This window comes from Symphodus melops (assembly GCF_947650265.1).
Source record: "Symphodus melops genome assembly, chromosome: 21".
Lineage (NCBI taxonomy): Eukaryota > Metazoa > Chordata > Actinopteri > Labriformes > Labridae > Symphodus > Symphodus melops.
In genome coordinates, this window is record NC_136711.1 from 16,346,261 (window position 1) to 16,367,179 (window position 20,919).

The 20,919-nt window shown below is 41.9% G+C and overlaps 5 protein-coding genes across 5 annotated transcripts; 2 read left to right on the forward strand and 3 right to left on the reverse strand.

Moving 5' to 3' along the window:
- Positions 1–1,534: 1,534 nt before the first annotated feature.
- On the reverse strand, positions 1,535–3,860 carry nat9 (N-acetyltransferase 9). Its single transcript, XM_079333969.1, has 6 exons — positions 3,667–3,860; positions 3,006–3,115; positions 2,638–2,778; positions 2,195–2,254; positions 1,813–1,907; positions 1,535–1,731 (listed from the first exon to the last, which is right to left on the reverse strand). The coding sequence occupies exons 1-6, from the start codon at positions 3,741–3,743 to the stop codon at positions 1,582–1,584; spliced, it is 633 nt and encodes a 210-aa protein (XP_079190095.1). The 5' UTR covers positions 3,744–3,860; the 3' UTR covers positions 1,535–1,581.
- A 142-nt stretch (positions 3,861–4,002) lies between these two features.
- On the reverse strand, positions 4,003–8,978 carry syt15 (synaptotagmin XV). The gene is made up of 8 exons (XM_079333967.1): positions 8,890–8,978; positions 6,688–6,874; positions 6,387–6,535; positions 5,675–5,964; positions 5,378–5,545; positions 5,186–5,294; positions 4,927–5,106; positions 4,003–4,584 (listed from the first exon to the last, which is right to left on the reverse strand). Exons 2-8 carry the CDS (start codon positions 6,813–6,815, stop codon positions 4,445–4,447), a joined length of 1,164 nt encoding a protein of 387 aa, XP_079190093.1. The 5' UTR covers positions 6,816–6,874; positions 8,890–8,978; the 3' UTR covers positions 4,003–4,444.
- Positions 7,403–12,513, forward strand: LOC306817240 (uncharacterized protein). Its single transcript, XM_079333966.1, has 2 exons — positions 7,403–7,858; positions 9,328–12,513. The coding sequence occupies exon 2, from the start codon at positions 9,343–9,345 to the stop codon at positions 11,599–11,601; it is 2,259 nt and encodes a 752-aa protein (XP_079190092.1). The 5' UTR covers positions 7,403–7,858; positions 9,328–9,342; the 3' UTR covers positions 11,602–12,513.
- Positions 12,514–14,342: 1,829 nt separating this feature from the next.
- LOC306817565 (elastase-1) lies at positions 14,343–16,712 on the forward strand. The gene is made up of 6 exons (XM_079334551.1): positions 14,343–14,502; positions 14,597–14,706; positions 15,076–15,170; positions 15,277–15,557; positions 16,107–16,270; positions 16,357–16,712. The coding sequence occupies exons 1-6, from the start codon at positions 14,361–14,363 to the stop codon at positions 16,534–16,536; spliced, it is 972 nt and encodes a 323-aa protein (XP_079190677.1). The 5' UTR covers positions 14,343–14,360; the 3' UTR covers positions 16,537–16,712.
- Positions 16,713–16,809: 97 nt separating this feature from the next.
- On the reverse strand, positions 16,810–19,743 carry timm23a (translocase of inner mitochondrial membrane 23 homolog a (yeast)). The gene is made up of 7 exons (XM_079334552.1): positions 19,398–19,743; positions 19,228–19,286; positions 19,041–19,134; positions 18,410–18,494; positions 18,278–18,336; positions 18,021–18,131; positions 16,810–17,607 (listed from the first exon to the last, which is right to left on the reverse strand). Exons 1-7 carry the CDS (start codon positions 19,504–19,506, stop codon positions 17,486–17,488), a joined length of 639 nt encoding a protein of 212 aa, XP_079190678.1. The 5' UTR covers positions 19,507–19,743; the 3' UTR covers positions 16,810–17,485.
- Positions 19,744–20,919: the final 1,176 nt, after the last annotated feature.

Sequence of the window (20,919 nt, forward strand, 5' to 3'; positions counted from 1 at the left end):
AGCTCTGCTCATTCTCAAACAATGTCGGCGTCAATAAATGGCTATGCACTTAAAGATGTGTCTTTACTTTTTGTTCTGCTCGATAAACCTGAAGACAGGTCGTAATAAAAACAACAATAATAGCTATGATGATGTGCTTGATGTGTCTTTCAAGTGTCTTATTGTCATTACTAAAGGGCTTAAACTTGAACACCATCCTGTGCTCATGAAGGGATGGACATGTCCAGCAACAGTACTCAGCTTTACTGTGGGGTTTAAGTGACGCTCAATTAGGGACTTCTGTTGTAACAAGTGCTTCTTTGAGTAACATACCTTTCTATTAGCTTATTCTCTGACCTCTGACATTAACAAGGTATTTCCCCCAGAGAACTGTCGGTCACTGGATATTTTCTCTTTTTTCGGGCCATTGTCTGTCAATACTTGAAATGCTTGAGCGAGAAAATCTAAAAATATTTGTTTAAATGATTTTCTTTTTTGGACCCATTCTGTCCTCATTTAAAAAAGAAAAGATGGAGCAAATTACATACAAAAAAAAAAAGTCTTTCAACATAGCAGAGTGGATGCTCCAAATAAACACCCGCCTCTTGTTCTCAAAGATATTTCTCCAACTTAGTGGGAGAGGACGGAACAGCACACTGAGGTTTACGAGGAGACAACAAGTACAATTAGAGGCTTCCTTTTCCATTTCAGGTCATTCGGATGTGAAAGGCGTTCAATAAAAGCTCCCACAGCTTGCATTTGTTTCCACTGGTAAACAAGAATATTATGAGAAATGAAGCAGACTAATGTGGCAATTAAGAGGAACATGAGACAAACACATTGTTGTAATGCACAAGAAATGTATGTACTCATATCAGGCCTTTAGCAGATTCATCCCACCAAACGGAAACACACTTCTGCACACACTTATGCCAGAATATATGTAAACTAGAAGCTTGCCTTAAGAACACTAGAACCTAGATGACCAGAAGTGTTTTGCTGCTTAACTTAGATGAGACTGAAGTTACAAACCTCAGGGAGACTTTAATGATATAAATGTCTTTAATGACACCCACCTGACATCTAGCACCACTGTTAGTGTTTTTTATTTGATTAATATTATATATTTAACTCTCACAAACAACACATTTTAAGGACAGCCTATTATCTAACCAAAATCAAGCACATCCTGTCGCAAAACAGATGTTGCTGTATACTTGTTTATGGAAACATGTAAACAATAGAGATACTCTTATACATGCATGACGTGTCTTCTTTGATGTTTGTCGTAGATTATTTTGTATTTTTTTTGTATGTATATTTTGTTGGTTTAATGTTCTGTTTGTCATATTTTGTGATTTTTTTTGTAAGTGTGTTGTATGTGGACTCCAGGAAGATAAGCTGCTGCATTTGTGGAGGTTCATGTGGGTCTGAATGAAAGGTACTTCGACTTTTTCCGGGTTACTGGAGTTCATTCCATAAAGTCTTTTTGAACCACATCATGCCTTTAGCCCACACTTTTTTTCTTCTTCTTTGTTTCAGCTTCAGATTTTCCATCATACCTGGAAGTCTTTAAAATGTGAGTGCAGCTCAAACGGCTCCTCACTGTGACATCATTTCCTGTCTGTTGCTGCAGACGTGTCTGTAGTCTCTCTCCTTCATGCCGGCCGTGTCATCCAGCAGCCTCGTCCGAACCGACTCGTCCACCGTCATCTCCAGAGTCACCTCCTTGAACACCTTACACACGGACACCTGCGGCAGACACGAGGACGGGGGTTAGCTTCACTTTCATGCTTAGTTATCCTTCACATCGAGGTGACGGGATCTCTTCACCTCCTGGAAGTGGAGTTTCTTGAACATGGCGATGCTGATCTCGTTGTCCAGTCCAATTTTCACTTCATACTTTTTCACCCCGAGTTTGGTGACGCCTGGTGACAGAAGACAACGTGATTGGCAACACTCAGAAATTGTGATTTAAATATTTCAACCAAAGCTGTGTCCACAGTGTCATCTGTAGTCTTAAGATCAACGTGTGTAAAAGTTGTTATTACAGCGCTTTGCATGATTTAGGCGTTTTCGTATGTGTAGATATTCTCTGCAATGGCAGCCTCCTTAAAATCATTCTAGACTATTTAAGTTTGTATTTGCTGTTGGGGAAATATGTTCTCTGTTAATTACCCTTAAAATCTTCTAACAGATAATACAATCTGCTTACCGTAGCACATCATAATGCGGGTCACCTCTTTCCCGATTCCTTTACCTCTGTAACTGGGCTCTGAAAAAAAACACAAGAGACTTAAGCAGTGTCAGATATAAGAAAGTGTAAAAAAAACAAACAAAAACAAAAAAAAACAGTTAAAACTGAGAGAAATATGTGGAAAATAGTTGATATAAAAGCCTCAGGTACTTAAAAAAATATCTAAATGCTCGGGTGCCCCGCTCATCACTTTCAGCTTGTGCTAGTGTGCTAAATTATCAGAGCTTCTGGTGGTAATGAAACCAGGAGGAGGGTGCACATCTTCCATGTTTCCATTTTGTCCTCTGTGGTTGAACTTGTATTTTAACGGTTTTATAAATAAATTAACTGGAAGTGAACTGCACTACATCAGTGAAAACAAACGCTCTGTTTATGACAATCATGTCGGGCTTTAACTTCACCTGCTATCATGACCTCCAACTCAGCCAACGTTGGGTCCAACGGGTCGGTCAGGAAGATGTTGACATCTCCCACCATGCACTTCTCCTCTTCCACACTGCTGTCGGCCCACAGCTGCTTGTCCAAGATGATGAAGGTGCACTCTGATTAAAACGAAACAACAAATCAGCATTTCTGTTCCATGCAGTGTTATGACGGTGTTAGCCGATTATTTACAAAGAGGTATGAGAAGAAGAGACAGAGTAATAATACCCTGCCCTGGATGAAGGATTTTTGTTAATGAATACTTGCTGATCTGTGACCATTAAGTTAAGAGGCCTCAAAGTTTTTTCATTGGAAATCAAAAAATTGCAGGTTCATGACGTCTTACTGTCGTTATCTTCCCTCCAGCTCCTCGCCATGTCGTACTCCTGTTCCAGGGTCAGCGGTTCTGAAGCGGTCAGCTGCTGCAGCTCGGCAGACTTCATCCACTCGTGATACCTGATGAAGGGAGAGAAAAGATCTGTCGTTATGTTCCCAGTCATAGCTGGATATCATAAAGTTATCTTTAAATAATCTTCTTTTAGACCTGTCAACACATTACTGAAGCTAGAAGGAGATCCTTTTACTGGTTCCATATATATATATATATATATATATATATATAACTATCCAGTGGAACAAATCAGGCACCAACATATGGCACCAAATCAAAATAGCAAAAAGGAAATTTCAAAGTGGCCCTTGTGTCCAATTCTCCAGTAAATGTACACATCGCCTTCAATCAGTGAAACAAATTAGACATTCAGAAATGAAGGTCAAATAAAGCATCAGTCTCAATTCTTTAAAGTTTAGCAAATCATTTATTTTATTTCAATTCTTAGAGATCACATTAAGGAAGGACGATCATTTTACAACTTCAACTGTATGATAAACTAAACAGATGTATTATAAGACAATAAGTTAACATGCCACAGAGGTTGTGCAGTGATGCTCACGTGTCTCAAAAACAGCTTTCAGTAGACTACACAGCAGACAGATGTTGGTGTTACCTGGGCACGTGCTCTGCAGTATAAGGAACCAACACCACTGTTTTGCCCTCCAGCAATGTGTTTTCGTTTATCTTCATGGTTAAAAAGAAATATAAAAAAACCCCACAAATAAACGACTTGAAGTTTAAACAGGTCTAATGTTTACGTTCTTCATGTCAGCTCCTCACTCGCTTCCTCATTTTTACACTCGTGGTTCAAACTGCGGCTGCGCAGACTGACGGAAGGACAGAGGTTGCCACCTGCTGGACAAAATCAGGAAGTACAGAGGAGCTGGTGAACTCCGCTTTGATTGGGCTTCTTCTGGATGCTTTTCAAATAAATATTCATGTAAAAGGTTTGGATGAAAATATACACAGCTGCACATTAAAACATGAAACATCTGTAACGGAATTAGGCAATATATTTTATTGTAACGACTATTTAAGGTTTAGTATATTTTCAGGATTGATTTGTCAAACAATGTCTTTCTGGCTTCTCCCGTTTCAAAAGTTTTTTTTCCTTAAACACAACTCAAACCAGTCTTTTATATTCATCCACTGTTTTAAACCATGTTTCGACTCTCTGTATTTCAATATCTCTGAAACCAACTTTGTTATTTTAGCATCATTCCTGTAATATTCACCTTATTTGATTAATGTGTTTGTAAAACTTAAACTCATGATTTACTTAATTTATGGAAATTTGCAGAGAATTGTTATATTTCAAATATATTCTCCTCTTTTATTGTTATAATTATTTTTTTTTGTATATATAAACATCCTATGTTTGCGTTTTCATGTTAAGTGGCCCTGCGCAGTCCATGCCACAGCTTTATCGCCTCCTGCGGCGTGTTCACCATGTCCATCCAGTGCTGCAGCTGCTGGCCTCTGGCGTACATAAAGGGACCCAACACCAGCACGCCCAGCAGGACTGGGGGCTCTGGCAAGAAATTTAAAAAAAAAGAAAAAAGAAAGAAACAGAAATGAGCTTGCATTCAAGTTAAGTGCTGTGAAATAACACTTTTTGTTAGGAAAGATGATGTGCAAAAGCTTGAAGGTAAAATGAAATTCAACCAAACTTTTAGAGCATTCAACCTGTGAATGAAACATCTTTGGTTACACCTCAAGTTATGTTAATCTTATACTGTATAAAGACATATTTGCAATGCCACTTGGCAAGGCTGGACACACAGCCCACAATGAAGTGAGAACAGGTGACATACGTTGCCTTTGCACAGGAATATTACACCAAACTGTCTATAAAAATAAGACATCATCTTACCTGAGCATACGTTGTTTGGCTCTTGTAGCTCAAACCTGAGACAGGCCTCGTCCACGTGCTGTGGTCGGAGTTTAAAAGTCATCCTGTGGTTGAAATTTGGGTTGAAGCCTTTCACCACGCAGCTTCGTTTTATTTTCACTACCTGAGTGTGTATCTGTAAGCTCACCTGGACACACACACCTGAAAAAACACAAAGCATGGATACATGACAAAGACTTTCAAGACAATTTCTTTTGTCCCAGCCTAAAGGACCTCATACCGGCATCTGTGAGCAGCTGTAGCCCACGGGCCCTCAGGACGACCACAGAGAGGCGCTGCAGAGCTGGACTGTAGCTGAGAGATATCTGCACATCACCCAGCTCTGAACACTGACACAAATCAAAGAAAATGTGTGATTTTTTTTTACATTTTATTGTCCACATGTGATCTTCCTGTGTGTTGCAGTGTGTACCTGTATTTCGTCCTCTGTCTCAAGGTCTCTCCACAGAACCCTGCCCGCCTGACCGAGCTCCCCCTCCAGAGGAAACAGCACCCGGCCAACAGCGTGGCGTTTGCCGTCTTGCTCTACACTCAACACACACACACTCAGAGTTCCCTGAGGTACACACACTCTGGACACCTGTGGCAACAGAAAGATTGTAAGGTCAGAGTCGGCCAATAAGCACAATTTGATGGCCTTTTTGTTTCTTGACAATTTCTACTTCAGCTCAGCAGATAACAGAACTGGCATAATCATTCTTGTCCTCACCTGGAAAACAAAGCAGTCGTTAAACTCCGGGTCGGGCCCCGTGCCTCGAGCCTTGGCCTGGCGAGGTCTCCGATCATCGGGAAGAAGCCGGAGCTCCACTAGGGTGACATTTCCGTGAAAGGGTGGAGGGAGATTTCCAAGGCGGATCAAGGAGACCACGAGCTGCTCACTACCATGTCTGTACTCTACGGAGAAGCAGAGGCGAGTGGCCATGCCGGGCGGGGGGGCCACCACCTCGTTCAGGGGGACAGAGTAGAGACCAGCCAGCACCGTCCCCACCGGGTACCATCCTAATGGAAACATTTTCATTTTTGTATATCTGAGTTTCTTGCAATTTAAACTATTGTAAAGACATTTATTGACCCCATATGACCATCACTGACTCTGGTGTTCCTCCAGCTATATTCATTTCATGCACGTTCCTCCTCACACATATTCATGCTCACATATTCTTCCAGCTATATTAACATATGCCCAATACTCTCTCAGCTAAATTTTGCACCCTGACTTTATCTGGAATTCCAAATAGATACGTCCTAGCTGAAGCTAACTCGCTTTTTCAGTAAGAATGAGCTTCATCAGGAAGCTGTCATCAATACTAATTGTTGAAAAACAGACAAAAGCCTCACAACATGAATTATTGTAGAAAATGTTATTGTCAATGACCACAAAATAAGCAAAGATGGTTAACATGAAGGTGGTAAAGACCTACTGCTTACTGACAGTGATCCACGATGGTCTAAAATGCTCCTCCGTACCTCCATCGTCAACTCCTCTCCTTCTTTGTCATCCTTATTTTTCACATCAGCTTGGTTTTGTGCCATGAAGCGAGGGGGCAAAGTGAAAGGGATCTCATCGGGCCTTCCACACAAAGAGACAAAGGTTATAGGATGAGATCAGCGAAGCGATATAATGTACCACTTTGTACACAGGGGGCGTCAAAATTGACATAAACCGAAATTCCTTGGTAGGATTATGTGCATGTTTAACATGTTTGGTTGCTTGGTACTAACGTGGTCCAGAGGCCCTGAGACACCAGGATCACAGGTGGAGAGCACGCTGGTACAGCAGGCACCGAAGAGAGCAGCTCCTCATAGTACTGCGTCTGACTCCTCTTCTTCCTCCACAGACAATACACCATCAGAACGAGCAGCAGCACCAGGAGACCCACAGACACACCGACAGCCAGAAACTCCTGATCTGAACAAACAAACACATGAACAATGAAAAAAAAAAACAAGTATGTTACTCATGGAGTCCAATACAGTTCACCACTTACCTGTCATAGTTATTCAGCTGCACCAACAGAAAGTGAGTCAACTTTTCTCAGTCTAGTTAAAGCAACGTCTGGTTTTGTTTTTGAACTCTGGGGTGTTTGAAAGTGGTGTGAAAAGTGAATACTGAAAGTACAACACAGGTGGCTGATTCTCACATCCCAATCTGTTATCTTTTTTTTTTTTTTTTTTGGGGGGGGGGGGGGGGGTGCAGCTTAAAGGCAGCACAGCTGTTTTTGTTTCGTTCATTCATGTGTGTGAGTAATGTCAACTATATTCTCATGAACAGTACAAGATCAGTCTAGAAGTCAAATGTACCTTGCATGTATATTGTCCATGTTTTATAAGTCCTGTCTGATCCACCTAACAAACAACAACAAGCATGTTAATAACTTAACATAAACATCTAACGGCTGCCAACAAGTAACCCGGTCTTAAACCAGAATCAAAAGGCTCACATTAGCCACTCAGCCACCAGCACTTGTTTCGCTTACACACATGCACACACATGCACACACACACACCGTTTCAAGATTGGACGGCAGCTAATGGGATGACAGCTAATCCTAAAAGCTAAAGGCAGAGTAATGGTCCCTCTTCTTTTACACACGAACATGCACACATCTCTCAACGCACACATTGAGAAAGAAAAATCCCCAAATGTACACTAGCGCCAAGTTCACATTGGGTCCGGTAATGAGGAAAGAGACAGCAGAGAAGATCAAGCTGAAGACAGTTGACAAGAGAGGAAAGTAGACAGTTTGAGGGTGTGAGGGCAGCTGGGAACAAGCCGGGTGATTTTCTTAAGATGTGAGGCAGGAAGAGTGGATGAGCCGAGGAGAGAAGCTGCCATTTCCTGCAACCTGCTCTGTGGCAAGTGAGAGGCCAAAACGGGACACAAGGTGTCAAGGTAAGATTTTGGCTTCTATTAGATATTGCACTGTGACGCTCATATGTTTAATTTAATATTTATTCTTTTAGTAGAGACAAACTGTGCAGTAATCCTGATATCTGCAGGTCTGTTATTATGAAGCACTGCCAGGTCAGTTCTGGACACAGTTGAGTTTGAAAGCTTGGATGTTGGTTTAAAACTTTACATTGATTCCCTTTGTTTTTGGGAAAATGTTTTAGGCAGGGTTGCATTGAATATCTGTACATTTATAACAAAAATATTTTTGTTATTAAATGCATAAATATACATGTCTTAACATGCTGATTAAATCTCTTTGTGGATTAAAAAAAACGTGTTGATTGTTATATTATAACCTTTAAAGTCCAGTCTTGCTGTTTCTTTCTTTGTCTCCTCTACCTCCTTTGTCATCCGTTAATCGGCGGCCAAATGGTCTCTTAAACTGTCTCGATCAATCCGTCCAAATGATCAAGTAATCTGGATGGTGTAATCCAATTAGGCTAATCCCGGAGTGCCAGTGAATATGCTGCCAAGTATGTGTGTGTGGGTGTACTGTCAGACTGTAAAAAGTCAGACTGAAAAAAGATCAAATGATTAGTTTACCGACTTCAGAAATACAACCTTCAAATCTGTGGTTAATATGACTCTTTAGCTCGCTGCCAGAGAGGTTTGTTTATTATGACAGGAAGAGACAATTAGCCTAGCTCTGTCCAATATCAACAAAATCTACCAATTGGTATTCATTAAGTTTAAGATATCTGTTACCAACCAAAGTAGGTCATTTTAAATGTGACATTATTTCTAAGACAGAAGGACTTAACTGTCTTGGCTTCTTTCTTAGTAACATAACAGGAACAACCAACCTCTTGTAGTTTCCAGTGTTTATGCTAAGCTACGCTAACCTTTGTAGCTTTGAGCAATATGAGTGTGGTACCTGTTTTTTCATCTTACTACCTGAAAGAAAAAAAGGAAAATGCAGCTAGCAATATATATAAATGACTAAATGCAAGAGTTTATTTGTACTGACGAACCGAATTATTAACACAGGCAGCTGCTCCAAGGAGGAAGTGAGTTTCAGCTCATATTTAGCTAACTGGCCTCCCACTGACCTCGATTGGTTCATTATCAATGCGTTGTTTTTGGCCTAGGCAGGCACATGTTTTAAACAATAGAGATCTTTAAATACTGACAGCTGACAGAGTTCCAGTTGCTCTTTCACAAAAAAATTGTACATTTTGAAATATGTTATTTATTGTTATATTAAAAATAAAGACTTAAGAATGAAAGTAGAACTATAAGGAGCAAGTACGAATACCAGTTTTCACATTGCAGTCTTGCATAATTGCATGAATGAAAATAACTTGTTTTCCTTTAGTTAATTAGAACCCCCATTGGTTAAAAACAAGGGTTAATGAAGGATTAAGGATGAACACCAATTAGCCACTCAAAGATGTGTCTTTTTTCCACAGGTTTGTGCGGGTGCCATGGCGAGGCGTGGTCGCCCCGCCTCTGAGAGCTACCAGCCAGTCTGCTATTCTGGAAGTTCGTCAGTCTCTTTATCTAGTGCGGCTGAGCTTGTCGGATTGGATGATGAGGATGATCACGCCCCCATTTTCTCCCTCTCCAAGAGCTCCATGGATGTTGTCATGGTGTCCGGGCTGCCATACAAGCGAGACCCGGCTTGGGCCAGAACAGACCTGAGACGCAGCTCTAGCACCAACACGCACTCTGAACAGAATTCAGTGACGCTCCAACAGCGTCATCCTCAAATGTGGCCGCACATCAACTCCAACAACAGCCACCAGTTACCACTAACAGCCCAAAACGTGGACTTGCAAAGCCCTCCTGTCCTCAGTGAGCGCTGGATTGCTAACATGCAGCGCTGGAGTGGTTGTAGCGCCAGCACGCACAGCCGCAGCAGCACGCCAGATACGATTGTATGGAAGGAGGGAAATTCGCGCCCCTCTAGTCTTACCCAAATAACCTCTTGGTCTGCAGCACCAGACTCTCCCGGGTTCAAATCAACCTCCTCAGCTACGGCACATTCTCCCTCCCCCTTGATCAACTCCCTGCAGACACCAAAGTTGACCAATTATTCTTCTCTTCTCACACTGAACGCTCAACAAAAAGATCCACTGGTGACCTTGCATTCAGCCTCAGCTCCTCAGACACCTCTCCAGGGTTCATCCTCCTCACACTTATCATCAAACTCCCCCAATCTCCAACACCTTACAAGCCCAAGAGATGAGGGATTCCTGGAGAATCACATGCTTTCTTTTACATTCCCTTCCCCGATCCCTTCATCTGTTAGCATAGCAGAAGGAGACACAACATCGGATGCTGGATGCCTTGATGATGTGATAGAAGCGCTGCAAAGTCCTAGAAGTTCACAGTTATTGGAGACGGGAGGAGTGAGAAGCCCAGTGCAGCTCCCAAGCCCCTTGAAACCTGGTTCTTGTCTTTCTCTAGAGCTATGCAGTCCTGGAGGAATGCAGTTATCAGAGAGTGGAGAAGTGAGAAGCCCGGTGCAACATTTTGGCTACGTCAAACCTGAATTTTGTCCCTCTCTAGATCTACACAGTCCTGGAAACATGTTGTTATCAGAGAGTGGAGAAATAAGAAGCCCGGTCCAAATGCGCTACCTGGAGCCAACTTCTCATGCAGAGGGACAAGAATCAGAAAACAAACGTCCTGTTTGCCAACTTCAGCTTCCATGGCAGCCAGTTCAGAGCTTTTCAACAGGCAGAGAAAGGAGGTTACCCCTGGTTTCTTCTTTGAGTGACTCACAGTTAGGTGAGTGCTGCAGGTGCAACTTAAACATGAGAGAGGGCCTCACAAAGGCTCCAAAGGTGGACGTCTTCCGGGACGGGGGTACAACGACTTCAAGGCTACAGCTGGTGGACGCAGCAGTGCAAACAATCTCTCCAATCGGCTCATTTTGGGGTCTCAGGAGAAACACTTCTAACTCCAACATGGACTCTCATTCCCTCTTGGGTTCACCGCCTGGATCAAGGCTTAACCTGATATCCTCAGTAGGATCGAACTCTAATCTGGTGTCCCCGTCCTCAAGCATGTTTCCTGTGAGCAGCGAAGAGGAGGAGGACAGACATGAAGATGACCCCGCCTGGGAGATCAACTCTCCCTCGTCACACAATCCAGAGCGAAGAAGGTCATGTCTGAAGATCCAGGGCGAAAAGAGGGACAAGCTACACAGGAGGAGCAGCATGAAGCAGGTGCAGTGGGATGAAGAAGGGATGACATGGGACATTCACGGAGCAGCTGTGGACCCAGAGGTGCTGAGCACAGCCATACAGAGGCATCTGGAACTGAAGAACAGCCCCCAACTCGCAAAAAATCCATCAAAGAAGAAAAAGAAAGCTCCAAAGCCTCCTCTAATATCAAACGTAGTGAAGGCCATGACCCCAGAGCTTAATCCTCCTGCAATGATCATTTCATCGACTTGTATGGTGGAGCCTGAGAGTGAGGACCTACCTGAGACAGAAAAAGAGATTTCGGTGGCAGAAAAAGGAGCCGTGAAAAGGGAGGAAACACCAGAAACTCCACGTAGAATAAGCAGAGCGGAGGCGGTTGACGCTGAAGAAGATGAGGAAGTGTACAGAGGGGAAGGCTCCAGCCAACCCAAGTCACCCTCGCACAGCAGCAGTGGACAGAGTCGCAGGAGGAATGTAATCAGGTCACTGAGGCCTGGGTGGTGTGGAGGCTCCAGGAAGGCAGATGACTGATCGTGCAAAGAGATTTATTGACTTTAATTAGAGAAGTGAGGATTTAATAAAAGTGCTATGTTATTTGTGTCAGATTTCACTCATCACCAAACACACAGCAATAAACGTAACATGGTTAGTTAGTTTGTAGACTCCTGTTTGGAAGCCATGAATTGGTATTTGGCCATTTAACCTTGTTTTTAGTTCATAAATAGCCTCAAGTTAGCTGTACAGCTCAACTCTGACTGAAAAGTTGCTGTGGTAGTAGTTTGTCAATCACAAGGTGGCAAAGCTTGACGCAAATCCTTCTTTATTTTCTATTTCTCTCTAAACGAGGCCATCATTTACAAGATGAACTACATGCCATCCCTTTTCCATAGACCTCTTCGGCTGAGAGGCTAAAAGTGAAGCCAATGCCAGTGTCAAAATCTGCACTTCCTCAAATGGCCACTTGAGGCTAACTCCAAGAGTGAGTCACTCCCCATAGACCCCAATGTTAAAAGAGCTGAATAAAGTTGATATAAAAATGGGATAAAAACGTTTTTTTACAAAGATAATTCAACCATGCATGACGAATGTAAATGGAGTTCATTTGTATATTCATAACAGTTTTTTATAAGACTGTTATTATAAGACAAAGCTTAAAATTATGTACTATTATGTATTTGCATGGCTGTCTGTAGATGCAGGGAAAAGTTAGCTGTCACTGGATCTAATTTAGTCACTAAAGCGGACATTGTTAATATCCACCAACTCACTTCTGGCTCAGAAAAAAAAACAAAAAACAAAACGGTCATTGAGAGAACTTGATAAAGGTTATACATTTTCTACAAATGTATATGTTTATTGAAAACTGATTTTTCTTTGTAATCCGTCACTCTAACACATTGTGCTCTGTTTGGAGACTGAATATGATTAAAGATTTGATCATGAGTGCAGCTTTGAGAGACCTGTTCTTTACTTGAATTCATCTTTTATGCTATTTTATATTCGACCACTGTTGCACAGGGAGATACTATTGTGATTTAAAAGGAACTAATTAATTCATTTAACATAAATGTAAACATTAATTTAACAAGAGCAACAAAGTCACACATGTAAATGTGCCAGATTTAGCCATGCAGGCTAATTTTCATCCGCAGTCCCTGAAAATATCAGTGTTAAATTGTGTTTTACATATTAACAACTAAAACTGTATAAAAATAAAGTTTGACCTATCCATATCCTCAGCATTTTCTTATGTATCAGCTACACATTATGATATTTCACTTTTACTTTTAGAACCAGGTACATCCTGCTGACAATGATTCTGAACATATACTAGTCAGCTAACTTTTTTTTTTAGTATTACATTTCTAATCAGTCTTTTAACATATTAGAGCATGAGATGATGTGTTCCTCCCACAGATGATCTCTGACTTTACAGCTGACAAATGAGCATGTCCAACTTTACTCTGAAAATGACATGAACACAGGATGTGATTCAGCTTCACTCTGTCATTCACCATACAAACATACACAGTGTTGAGTTGCATGTAAACTTGGTGAACCTCAGTGTTGAGGTTTGACCATTCAGGCGCTACTGTTCAGATGAGCGGGCACATTCTCTCTCATTCACTACAGAAAAAAGCTCAACTCACCAGCGGCTTCCACTGCAGTTGTTGTTTTCATATCTTAAAAAATGTTTGTAGAGCTACCAAATGAGTCTTTGGCTTTTGATTTATCTATTTGTTCATTCTGAATTTCTGACCTGAAAGTGTCCATTTTGAAAGTATATATATATATATATATATATATATATATATATATATATATATATATATATATAATTTTTGGGCTTTTTATGCTTTTATTGTCGAGATAGGACAGTGGATAGAATCGGAATTAGGCAGAGAGAAATTGGGGAATGACATGTCAGGAAGAGGCCAAAGGTTGGATTTGAACCCGGGCCGCCAGCTTTGAGGACTGCAGCCTCTGGGACGCGTACCTCAGCCGTTCAGCAACTGCTGCCCCTGTAATAAAGTCATCATATGAATCAAAATCAGCTTTGATGGCCGGGTTTAAGTGTGTATACATTTATGTACAAGCTTTAACCATTAAACATTTCACTCGTTTTTTAAAGCCTACATCAGACAATCTTTCAGTGGTGAGGAATGACAAGGAGGCTAAAATTAATATGAAAATAAGTGATGTCATTATCTAACAGATGGCTAAGTTTACATGAGGCCGACCGTATCCCAGTCGGCCTCAAGCGAAGGAATTCCTCTTCTGGGAACAAGAATGAAACATTATTAAAACTATTTTCAGGGCACATGAACAGTTGCCATTTGATTTTCCTTGGACTCATTTAAACGATGTATGCTATAGATGTGGGATATGAAAGTATAAAGGGTCATGTTCAGGTCACTATGTCACCACTCTAGGTCATGTGGCTTGATGTGATGTTTGTTGATGTACAGTGCAGTATTGTCTTTGCCCTGTGTGCATGTTGCCGTACTGTGTACTGCAAACTAAATGTATGTGAAAGTGCTGATGGCACTCCCTGAAATCCTCTTTTTCTCAGTGGCAGTGGAAACTCAAAGCTAGAGGAGAACAATCCAGTGCTGGGCCTTTGTTGTGACAGCACATTGTCCCTGTAGGTTTGCTGTTGTGTATTTACGTGTGTGTGTGTGTGTGTGTGTGTGTGTGTGTACTGTATGTGTACTTGTGCATGTACATCCACATGTGTTCACTGCCTGGTATAAATAGCGTGGGATGTGTGCCGGCCGCTGATTCTGTAGATGAAGATGGCTGTACCTGGATCTCCGCTGCTTCTCCTTCTGTCTGTGCTGCTGCCGCTGCTGTTGAGCAAGGCGTCTCTGCCTGCAGATGCGTACACACTCACTCCAGAACAACAGCCACAACCCAAGATCCTCCACCTAGGTGAGGACAAACATCAACACTTCAGCGAAGTTACACTCGTTTGTTTGTTTGTTTTTTAACTTATCTTTCTTTGTGTGTGTTCCTCTCCTCTTAGACTGGCCTAGGGATTGTGGTATGGCTCACTTCAAGCCCAACATGGCTGAGAGGATTGTGTCTGGAAACGAGGCAAGACCTCACTCCTGGCCCTGGCAGGTCTCACTTCAGGTAAACATCTTTATTTTTAATTTCAAAAAGTTTCTTTCCCGGTTAAAAAACAGACATTAAGTTAAAAATTAGCTTTCTTTTTAACCTCCGAAGATAAACAGAAGAAAAAAAAACTTGTAATGAGGCCGTTAAAAAGGTGGTGGAGGCCCAGGTCAAGGTGTTGAATAAAGCTGTCAAACAGTACTGAGGATCAGTGATGAACCTCGTTACATCCCGTAATTACTGTTTACTGATAATACATTAGGACGTTGTTGAAGATGAATTGTGAACTTAGAAAACGTTCGACCCTATAAGGACCACACTTAGCAAAGCACAGCATAATGCTCATAATGCACAGCACTGAGGATGTTGTCTTGTTGTCTCTTGCAGGTTCGTCCAAGGGGAAGTAAACATTATATTCATGTCTGTGGAGGAACTCTCATCCACAAGAACTGGATTCTTACTGCTGCTCACTGCTTCCAGAAGTAAAAAAAAAAATACGACAATTAACATAAAAATAGATGTTATAAAAAAAGACAGCACAATGAGAACTTTTCATGTCTTACTTTAGCTGTCTTTCGTTCCTCTCAGAGGTAAAGCTGAGGATGCTGGGAGCTGGAGAATCCTCCTGGGGAAGCACCAGCTGAAGCGCTCAGAGCATGCAGAGAGGATCTTCCCCGTGAAGAGGATCTACCGGCACGAGAACTTCCGTTACCCAGCTCACAGCGAGCTGGACTATGACATCGCCCTGGTGAAGGCTGGCACAGACATCATCCCGTCAAACTTCATCCGCTACGCCTGCCTGCCGCGCAAGCAGATCAGCCTCAAACCAGGACACTACTGCTGGGTGACAGGCTGGGGAGACACCCGGGGTGAGTGAAGGGAAGCAGGTTGAATAGAGAGAGAGCGAGGGGAGAAAGGTCTGGAAGTCCACTGAACAACAACTGGTTAACAAAACTGAACCCACAGACATGCTTTGAGCTGAATGATATAAGAGCAAAGAAAAGCCAACCCAAATATTTAACGTTTCTAAAACAGCACTGGAGAAGTTATGAAGTCGAATATTGATATAAATGATCTAAACTGTGATATCAAGGCTCCCGAGGAGAACTGAAAGTGACGGTATTTAAACAGCGATCTTAAAACACAGTGATGCTACCAATGTGGTGCTGCAGTATTTAACAATGAGCTTGTTTTTTTGTTTCCCATCAAATGTGCTAATGCTACACAAACATATTTCAATGACAATTGTTTAGCTGTTGCTATGTGAAGCCTTCACAGTATCAAGCAAGTCACCTTTTAACCCTAACCCTGCTGGAAAAGTCCAATTTATAAGCAAAAGCTGGTAGATTGAGAACAAATAAAGACATTTAAATCAAAATGCAGTTAAAGTTTCATACATTTCCTCCAACATATCTCAGGTGGGAAGGAGAATGTGTCTCTGGCTGAAGCCCTGAATCAGGCACGTCTGCCCATCATCGACTTCAAGACTTGCAGGCAGAAGAAATTCTGGGGCGATCGTGTGAGAGACTCCATGATCTGTGCCGGGTTCAGGGATACCGAGGACCCTCCTGCTGCATGCCAGGTATGACTGATTCACAAGTAATACAACAATCTACTCCAGTCATTTCCCCTCTTATTAATCAAATCACCTCCTTACTCTTCTCCCAGGGTGACTCCGGCGGCCCTCTGCTGTGCCAGCTGGGGCGAGACCGCTGGGAGGTGCACGGTGTGGTGAGCTTCGGCCCCATCGGTTGTACTGTGGAGAACAAACCCAGCGTCTTCACCCGCACCGCCGCCTACATCCCCTGGATCGAGGCGACACGCATCAGGGACTTCTTCCTGCACTAAGTGGACTACCTGACCGACAGCAAACATAAGCTCTGCTCTGTTTCATGTCTGAATCACACAAGACGACAAAAGTGTTTCCTTCACATTTCAGTCATGTTTACCACAGACATGTTCAATATTTTTCAGTTCTTAATGTGCAACAATCATTTTCTAACACGCTGCGACTTCAAGTCTAAACTATGAACTACTGTGGTTTCAAACAGCAGAACGTTAAGGTTTCAAATCTTGTCAACATTTGTGCAATAAAATTGGTCGAAAGCAAAAATCTTTGGCAACATTTCCCAATTTTTTTTATTACATTTTTTTTAATGAATCAGGTTTGGTGGGATACACAAACAGGACACGTTTTCAGGATAGCTTTACAGAGATTTCTTCTTGTGCAGTAAAACAAAAACCCACCTCTAAGACGCTTTGAATAAATACAAGAGTAGAGCAGACCGTAAAGCCTCAGGTCTGTGTTTCGTCTCCTCGCTCTCCTTCAACAGGAGAGTCTTTCAGTCCAAAATCAGAACGTGAATGTGAAGAAGCTCATCAGATGTCACGCTGGCTCATTTAACCCACGTCAGACTTCAACAGACAAGACTTCAAGTAGTCTTTAAAACACAATTATAAAACCGATAACATCTTTGTAACGTCCTCAGAGACTTACTACTGATCTGATCTTTAAGAAAGAAAACCACAAAGGTTAACAACCAATGGTGTTATAGGACGGTCTACGTCTGGATTGTAAATGTGTTCTTGTCCCCTGTTTTCAAACATTCCCACAATGCTCCAGGAAGTGACGGCGGTAATGGGGGGGGGGACCAGTGAACAGGGACCAACTCCGGCTTCCCTGTCAGCACACTGCTTTTGACCAGAGTCTAATTCTTCTTAGCGCTGTGGTTAAAGGCCGTGTCCTGGGAGCGATGTTTGGCCCTAGTTGTGGGAGCAGACGTGCGTGTGGTGGAGTTTAGTACAGCCTGGACGACGAAGACGAGGAGCCAGTGATGTGGTCCCAGTTGTTGTAGAGAGCGTAGGCACCAGACAGAGCTAAACCAGCCAGACCTCCTCGTGCTACACCCTTAAGGCCACCTGCAACCGCAGAGAAGAAGTACAGGGGGCAATGAAACTAACGTCAATGTAACCTTCTGGACGAGCAGCACGAATCACACATACTTCAATTAATTATTTTGTAGTGTTAGAAAAGGCTTGATCCAGTGATGTTACTCAAACAGAGAACAGTCAGCAACTGTCGGTATAAAAAACTGACCCATTTATTATTAACCAATTTATTACATAAATTTTAACCTTCAACATAATATCTACAGTATTCTACAAGTGAATAAAATAAATTAGAAGACCCTGGAAAATAACTTCAATAAAAACAAATGATAAATGTTCTGATTATTGGATCAAGCTTTGACTTCACCATGACCTGAATGACTGAGAACCTACAGGGAATCACAATACAGGTAGGCGTTTAAGCAGAAAAAAAAGACACCTACTGCCTGATTTAAAGAGCATCCCTGTTAGCGTCCCAGCAGCCACTGTGTTGACGTCATCCTCTGCTCCCCTGGCCTTCTCTATGGCCACACCAAACACACTGTACAACAAGGCTGCAGAGGCAAAACACACAAGTCAGTCCCGTCAGAAAAAGTGACAGCAACACACAAGCTATAGAAACTAATTCACTTCTACATGCTACAAAAATGATTCATCTGTTAGAGAATATGTGTGCTAACACGATAAGTAATGGTCTTACCAACAGAGCCCAGAGAGTTGGCCCATGATGCACCTTGCCTGGTCACCATGTTGATAATCCTGGTGAGGGAAAAAACATTGTTAGAGGATGATCCAGGTGTAGAATGAGGAGAAACACCTGAGCCATACTCACTGGACATTACGAGGTTTGGCCCAAGCCATATCTTGCGTCTCCTTTAAACCCATCCTGAGACCGTTGACGGCTCCGAGTGCTGCTCCTGTAATCAGAAGAGGGGAAAAGAGAGGCTGAGAGAAGCACAGGACTGGTATGCACCCATGAAGCAGACATTTAAATTCAACTGTTTATTCCAGGAGGAAACACGCACCCTCAATCATGAATATTGATCGTGTATCAGAGCAACCACTTACTCGCTCTTACTGCCTTTGATGCTTTTTTTTTTTTTTTTATAGCTTTCTGGAAGATTTTAGTTCAGTGTTGGAAGGATTTTCTCCCTTTTAGCCACAAAATCTGAAGACTTCAAACAACCAGGTACATCAGCAACATTGTAAAAGTCTGATACACTCACCGCCATAGATGCTGAGAGATGGCACATTATTATTGTCTTACTATTATTACGTCTCATTTGATCCCCAGGTGAAAGAAATAGAATATAAAGGAAATATTGGTGTCAAAATAAATCAGTGACCATTCTAAAATATATCATTAAGCTACGATGATCTTGAATTTCCCTCAGTATCTATTTATCTATATCAGAGAAAAAAAAGGCTAAAATACAACAGTGCAGGTGTGCTTCCTCTCCTACCTGTTATACAGGATCCTCCAATAGTAAAGAAAGCCAGTTCAAACCTCCCTCTGGTTTTATTGGCGCCTGTGGGAAGGATGAACTCATCTGTGTCCTAAAAAAAAAGAGAGACATCACAAATCAATTTAATGATTTAATATTTAACCTAAAACCGGAAACGGTACAAAAACATGCTCATGTAGCTCACCTGAATCAGGTAACGAGGGTCCACATTGAGATAGGGGGACAGAGGACTCATTCCAGTCACTGAAATAACAACAGTGATGTTTTTAAGAAATAAAGTAAAGGGAAATATCTCACAGTTTATCTGAGTTAGCTTTGAAGCTAGCCGTTAGCAGCTAATTACATCACACTTACAGGGAACACCGGAGAGCTCTGTGTTTGAGTACTCAGGTGCACCGCCTCCAAAGAGACCCCCGAGACCACCTTTCGCCCCCCCTGCTGCTCCTTGGGAGTTGCTGTCCATGGCTGCTAAAAGATCCAAAGAGGGGGTCACCTGGCGAAAACTGGAGCCAGGAGGCAGCTGGTCTACCTGACGTTAGCTCCGTCACAAAACTCAAACCCAAAGACGACGATGATTCACCGCCACCGGAAGAGTCCGTCCTGTCGGTGTGTGCGACGAGTTTCCCCAAATTCAAACACCGTTTGTTTTTTCGTAACAGGTTACTAGTCACACCACTGACTGACCTCCAGCAGCACGCTCTGCCGTAAAGCGATTTGTCCTTCTTCTTCTTCTTTAAGGTTTTTTGAAGTTTCAACATTTCCGCCACCTACTGGTGTGGAGTGAATCAGTATGTCTAACGTGTTGTACTTTCTGTAAATAACAATACTAAAACTGATATCCTGTCAATCAACTTTGTTTGTCTAAGAAAATCCCAATAGATCCTGAATCATTCATCAATCAATCATTTTTTCTGAGTTCTATTTAAAGATATCTATTACATTCAATAGTACTTTAATTTCTTTCAATGACTTCTTAAATCATATTTCTGACATAATAACATGTCTCCTCTTGTCCACAGTCATCATATCTGCCCGTGTGACATGTTTTGCTATTTTAAACAATGTACTGTTTAATCCAGTCATCAAAACCGACAACGAAAGGTTAGAAACACCTGTGGACACTTGTGTCAATTTCATTTAATGAGTTTCTTATCATAACTGATTAAAACGTGAAAAGTAAAGCAACAAAAAAAACACGTTGGACATGTTAGTGGTCCTGAAGATTTTTTACGACACCTCCACACAGTTATTTTTACCTAAGGGCGGCCAGTGTTATAAAATAATGCTTCCATACAGCCCTGTGCAGCTTCCTCTAAAATATTAAATACAGGTTTTATTAGAGTATCAAGTCATGCTCACTGTTTCCTTACCGTCCAAAAGCGAGTAGTGGTGATTGTTAAAGTGATTGTTTACCGTGAGCATGAGCACATTTGATAATTATATAAGACTTGCTCCAGAAAGGCTAATGGGAAAATGAAGTTGTTATTTTTTCCTCTGGAAGCATAATTTGATCCTGTCAGCATGCACTTCTCAGCAAGGTCGCACATCTGGACAGAACACTTGTTTTGAATTGACTGCAGGCCATATGAGAGAAAACTTATTGTCACAGGGCGAAAAGCAGACTTTGATGTTCATTAAACAACTTCATCATGTTGATGAAGCACTTTAAAAAAAGAAGAAAAAAAAGAAAAGAAATATAACCAGCAGCAAAAGAAGTAGCTTACTGAAGTTCATTTGAAATGTCTCTTTGTTCGTTGATTTCAGTCCGACTGGAGACTCTGTAAAAGGTCTGTCACCCCTTAACTGGAAGACCATAAAACTTCTTTATTTTCAGCTGGATTGTTTTCACATGCTGTCTGATTTGTCTGCTCACCTG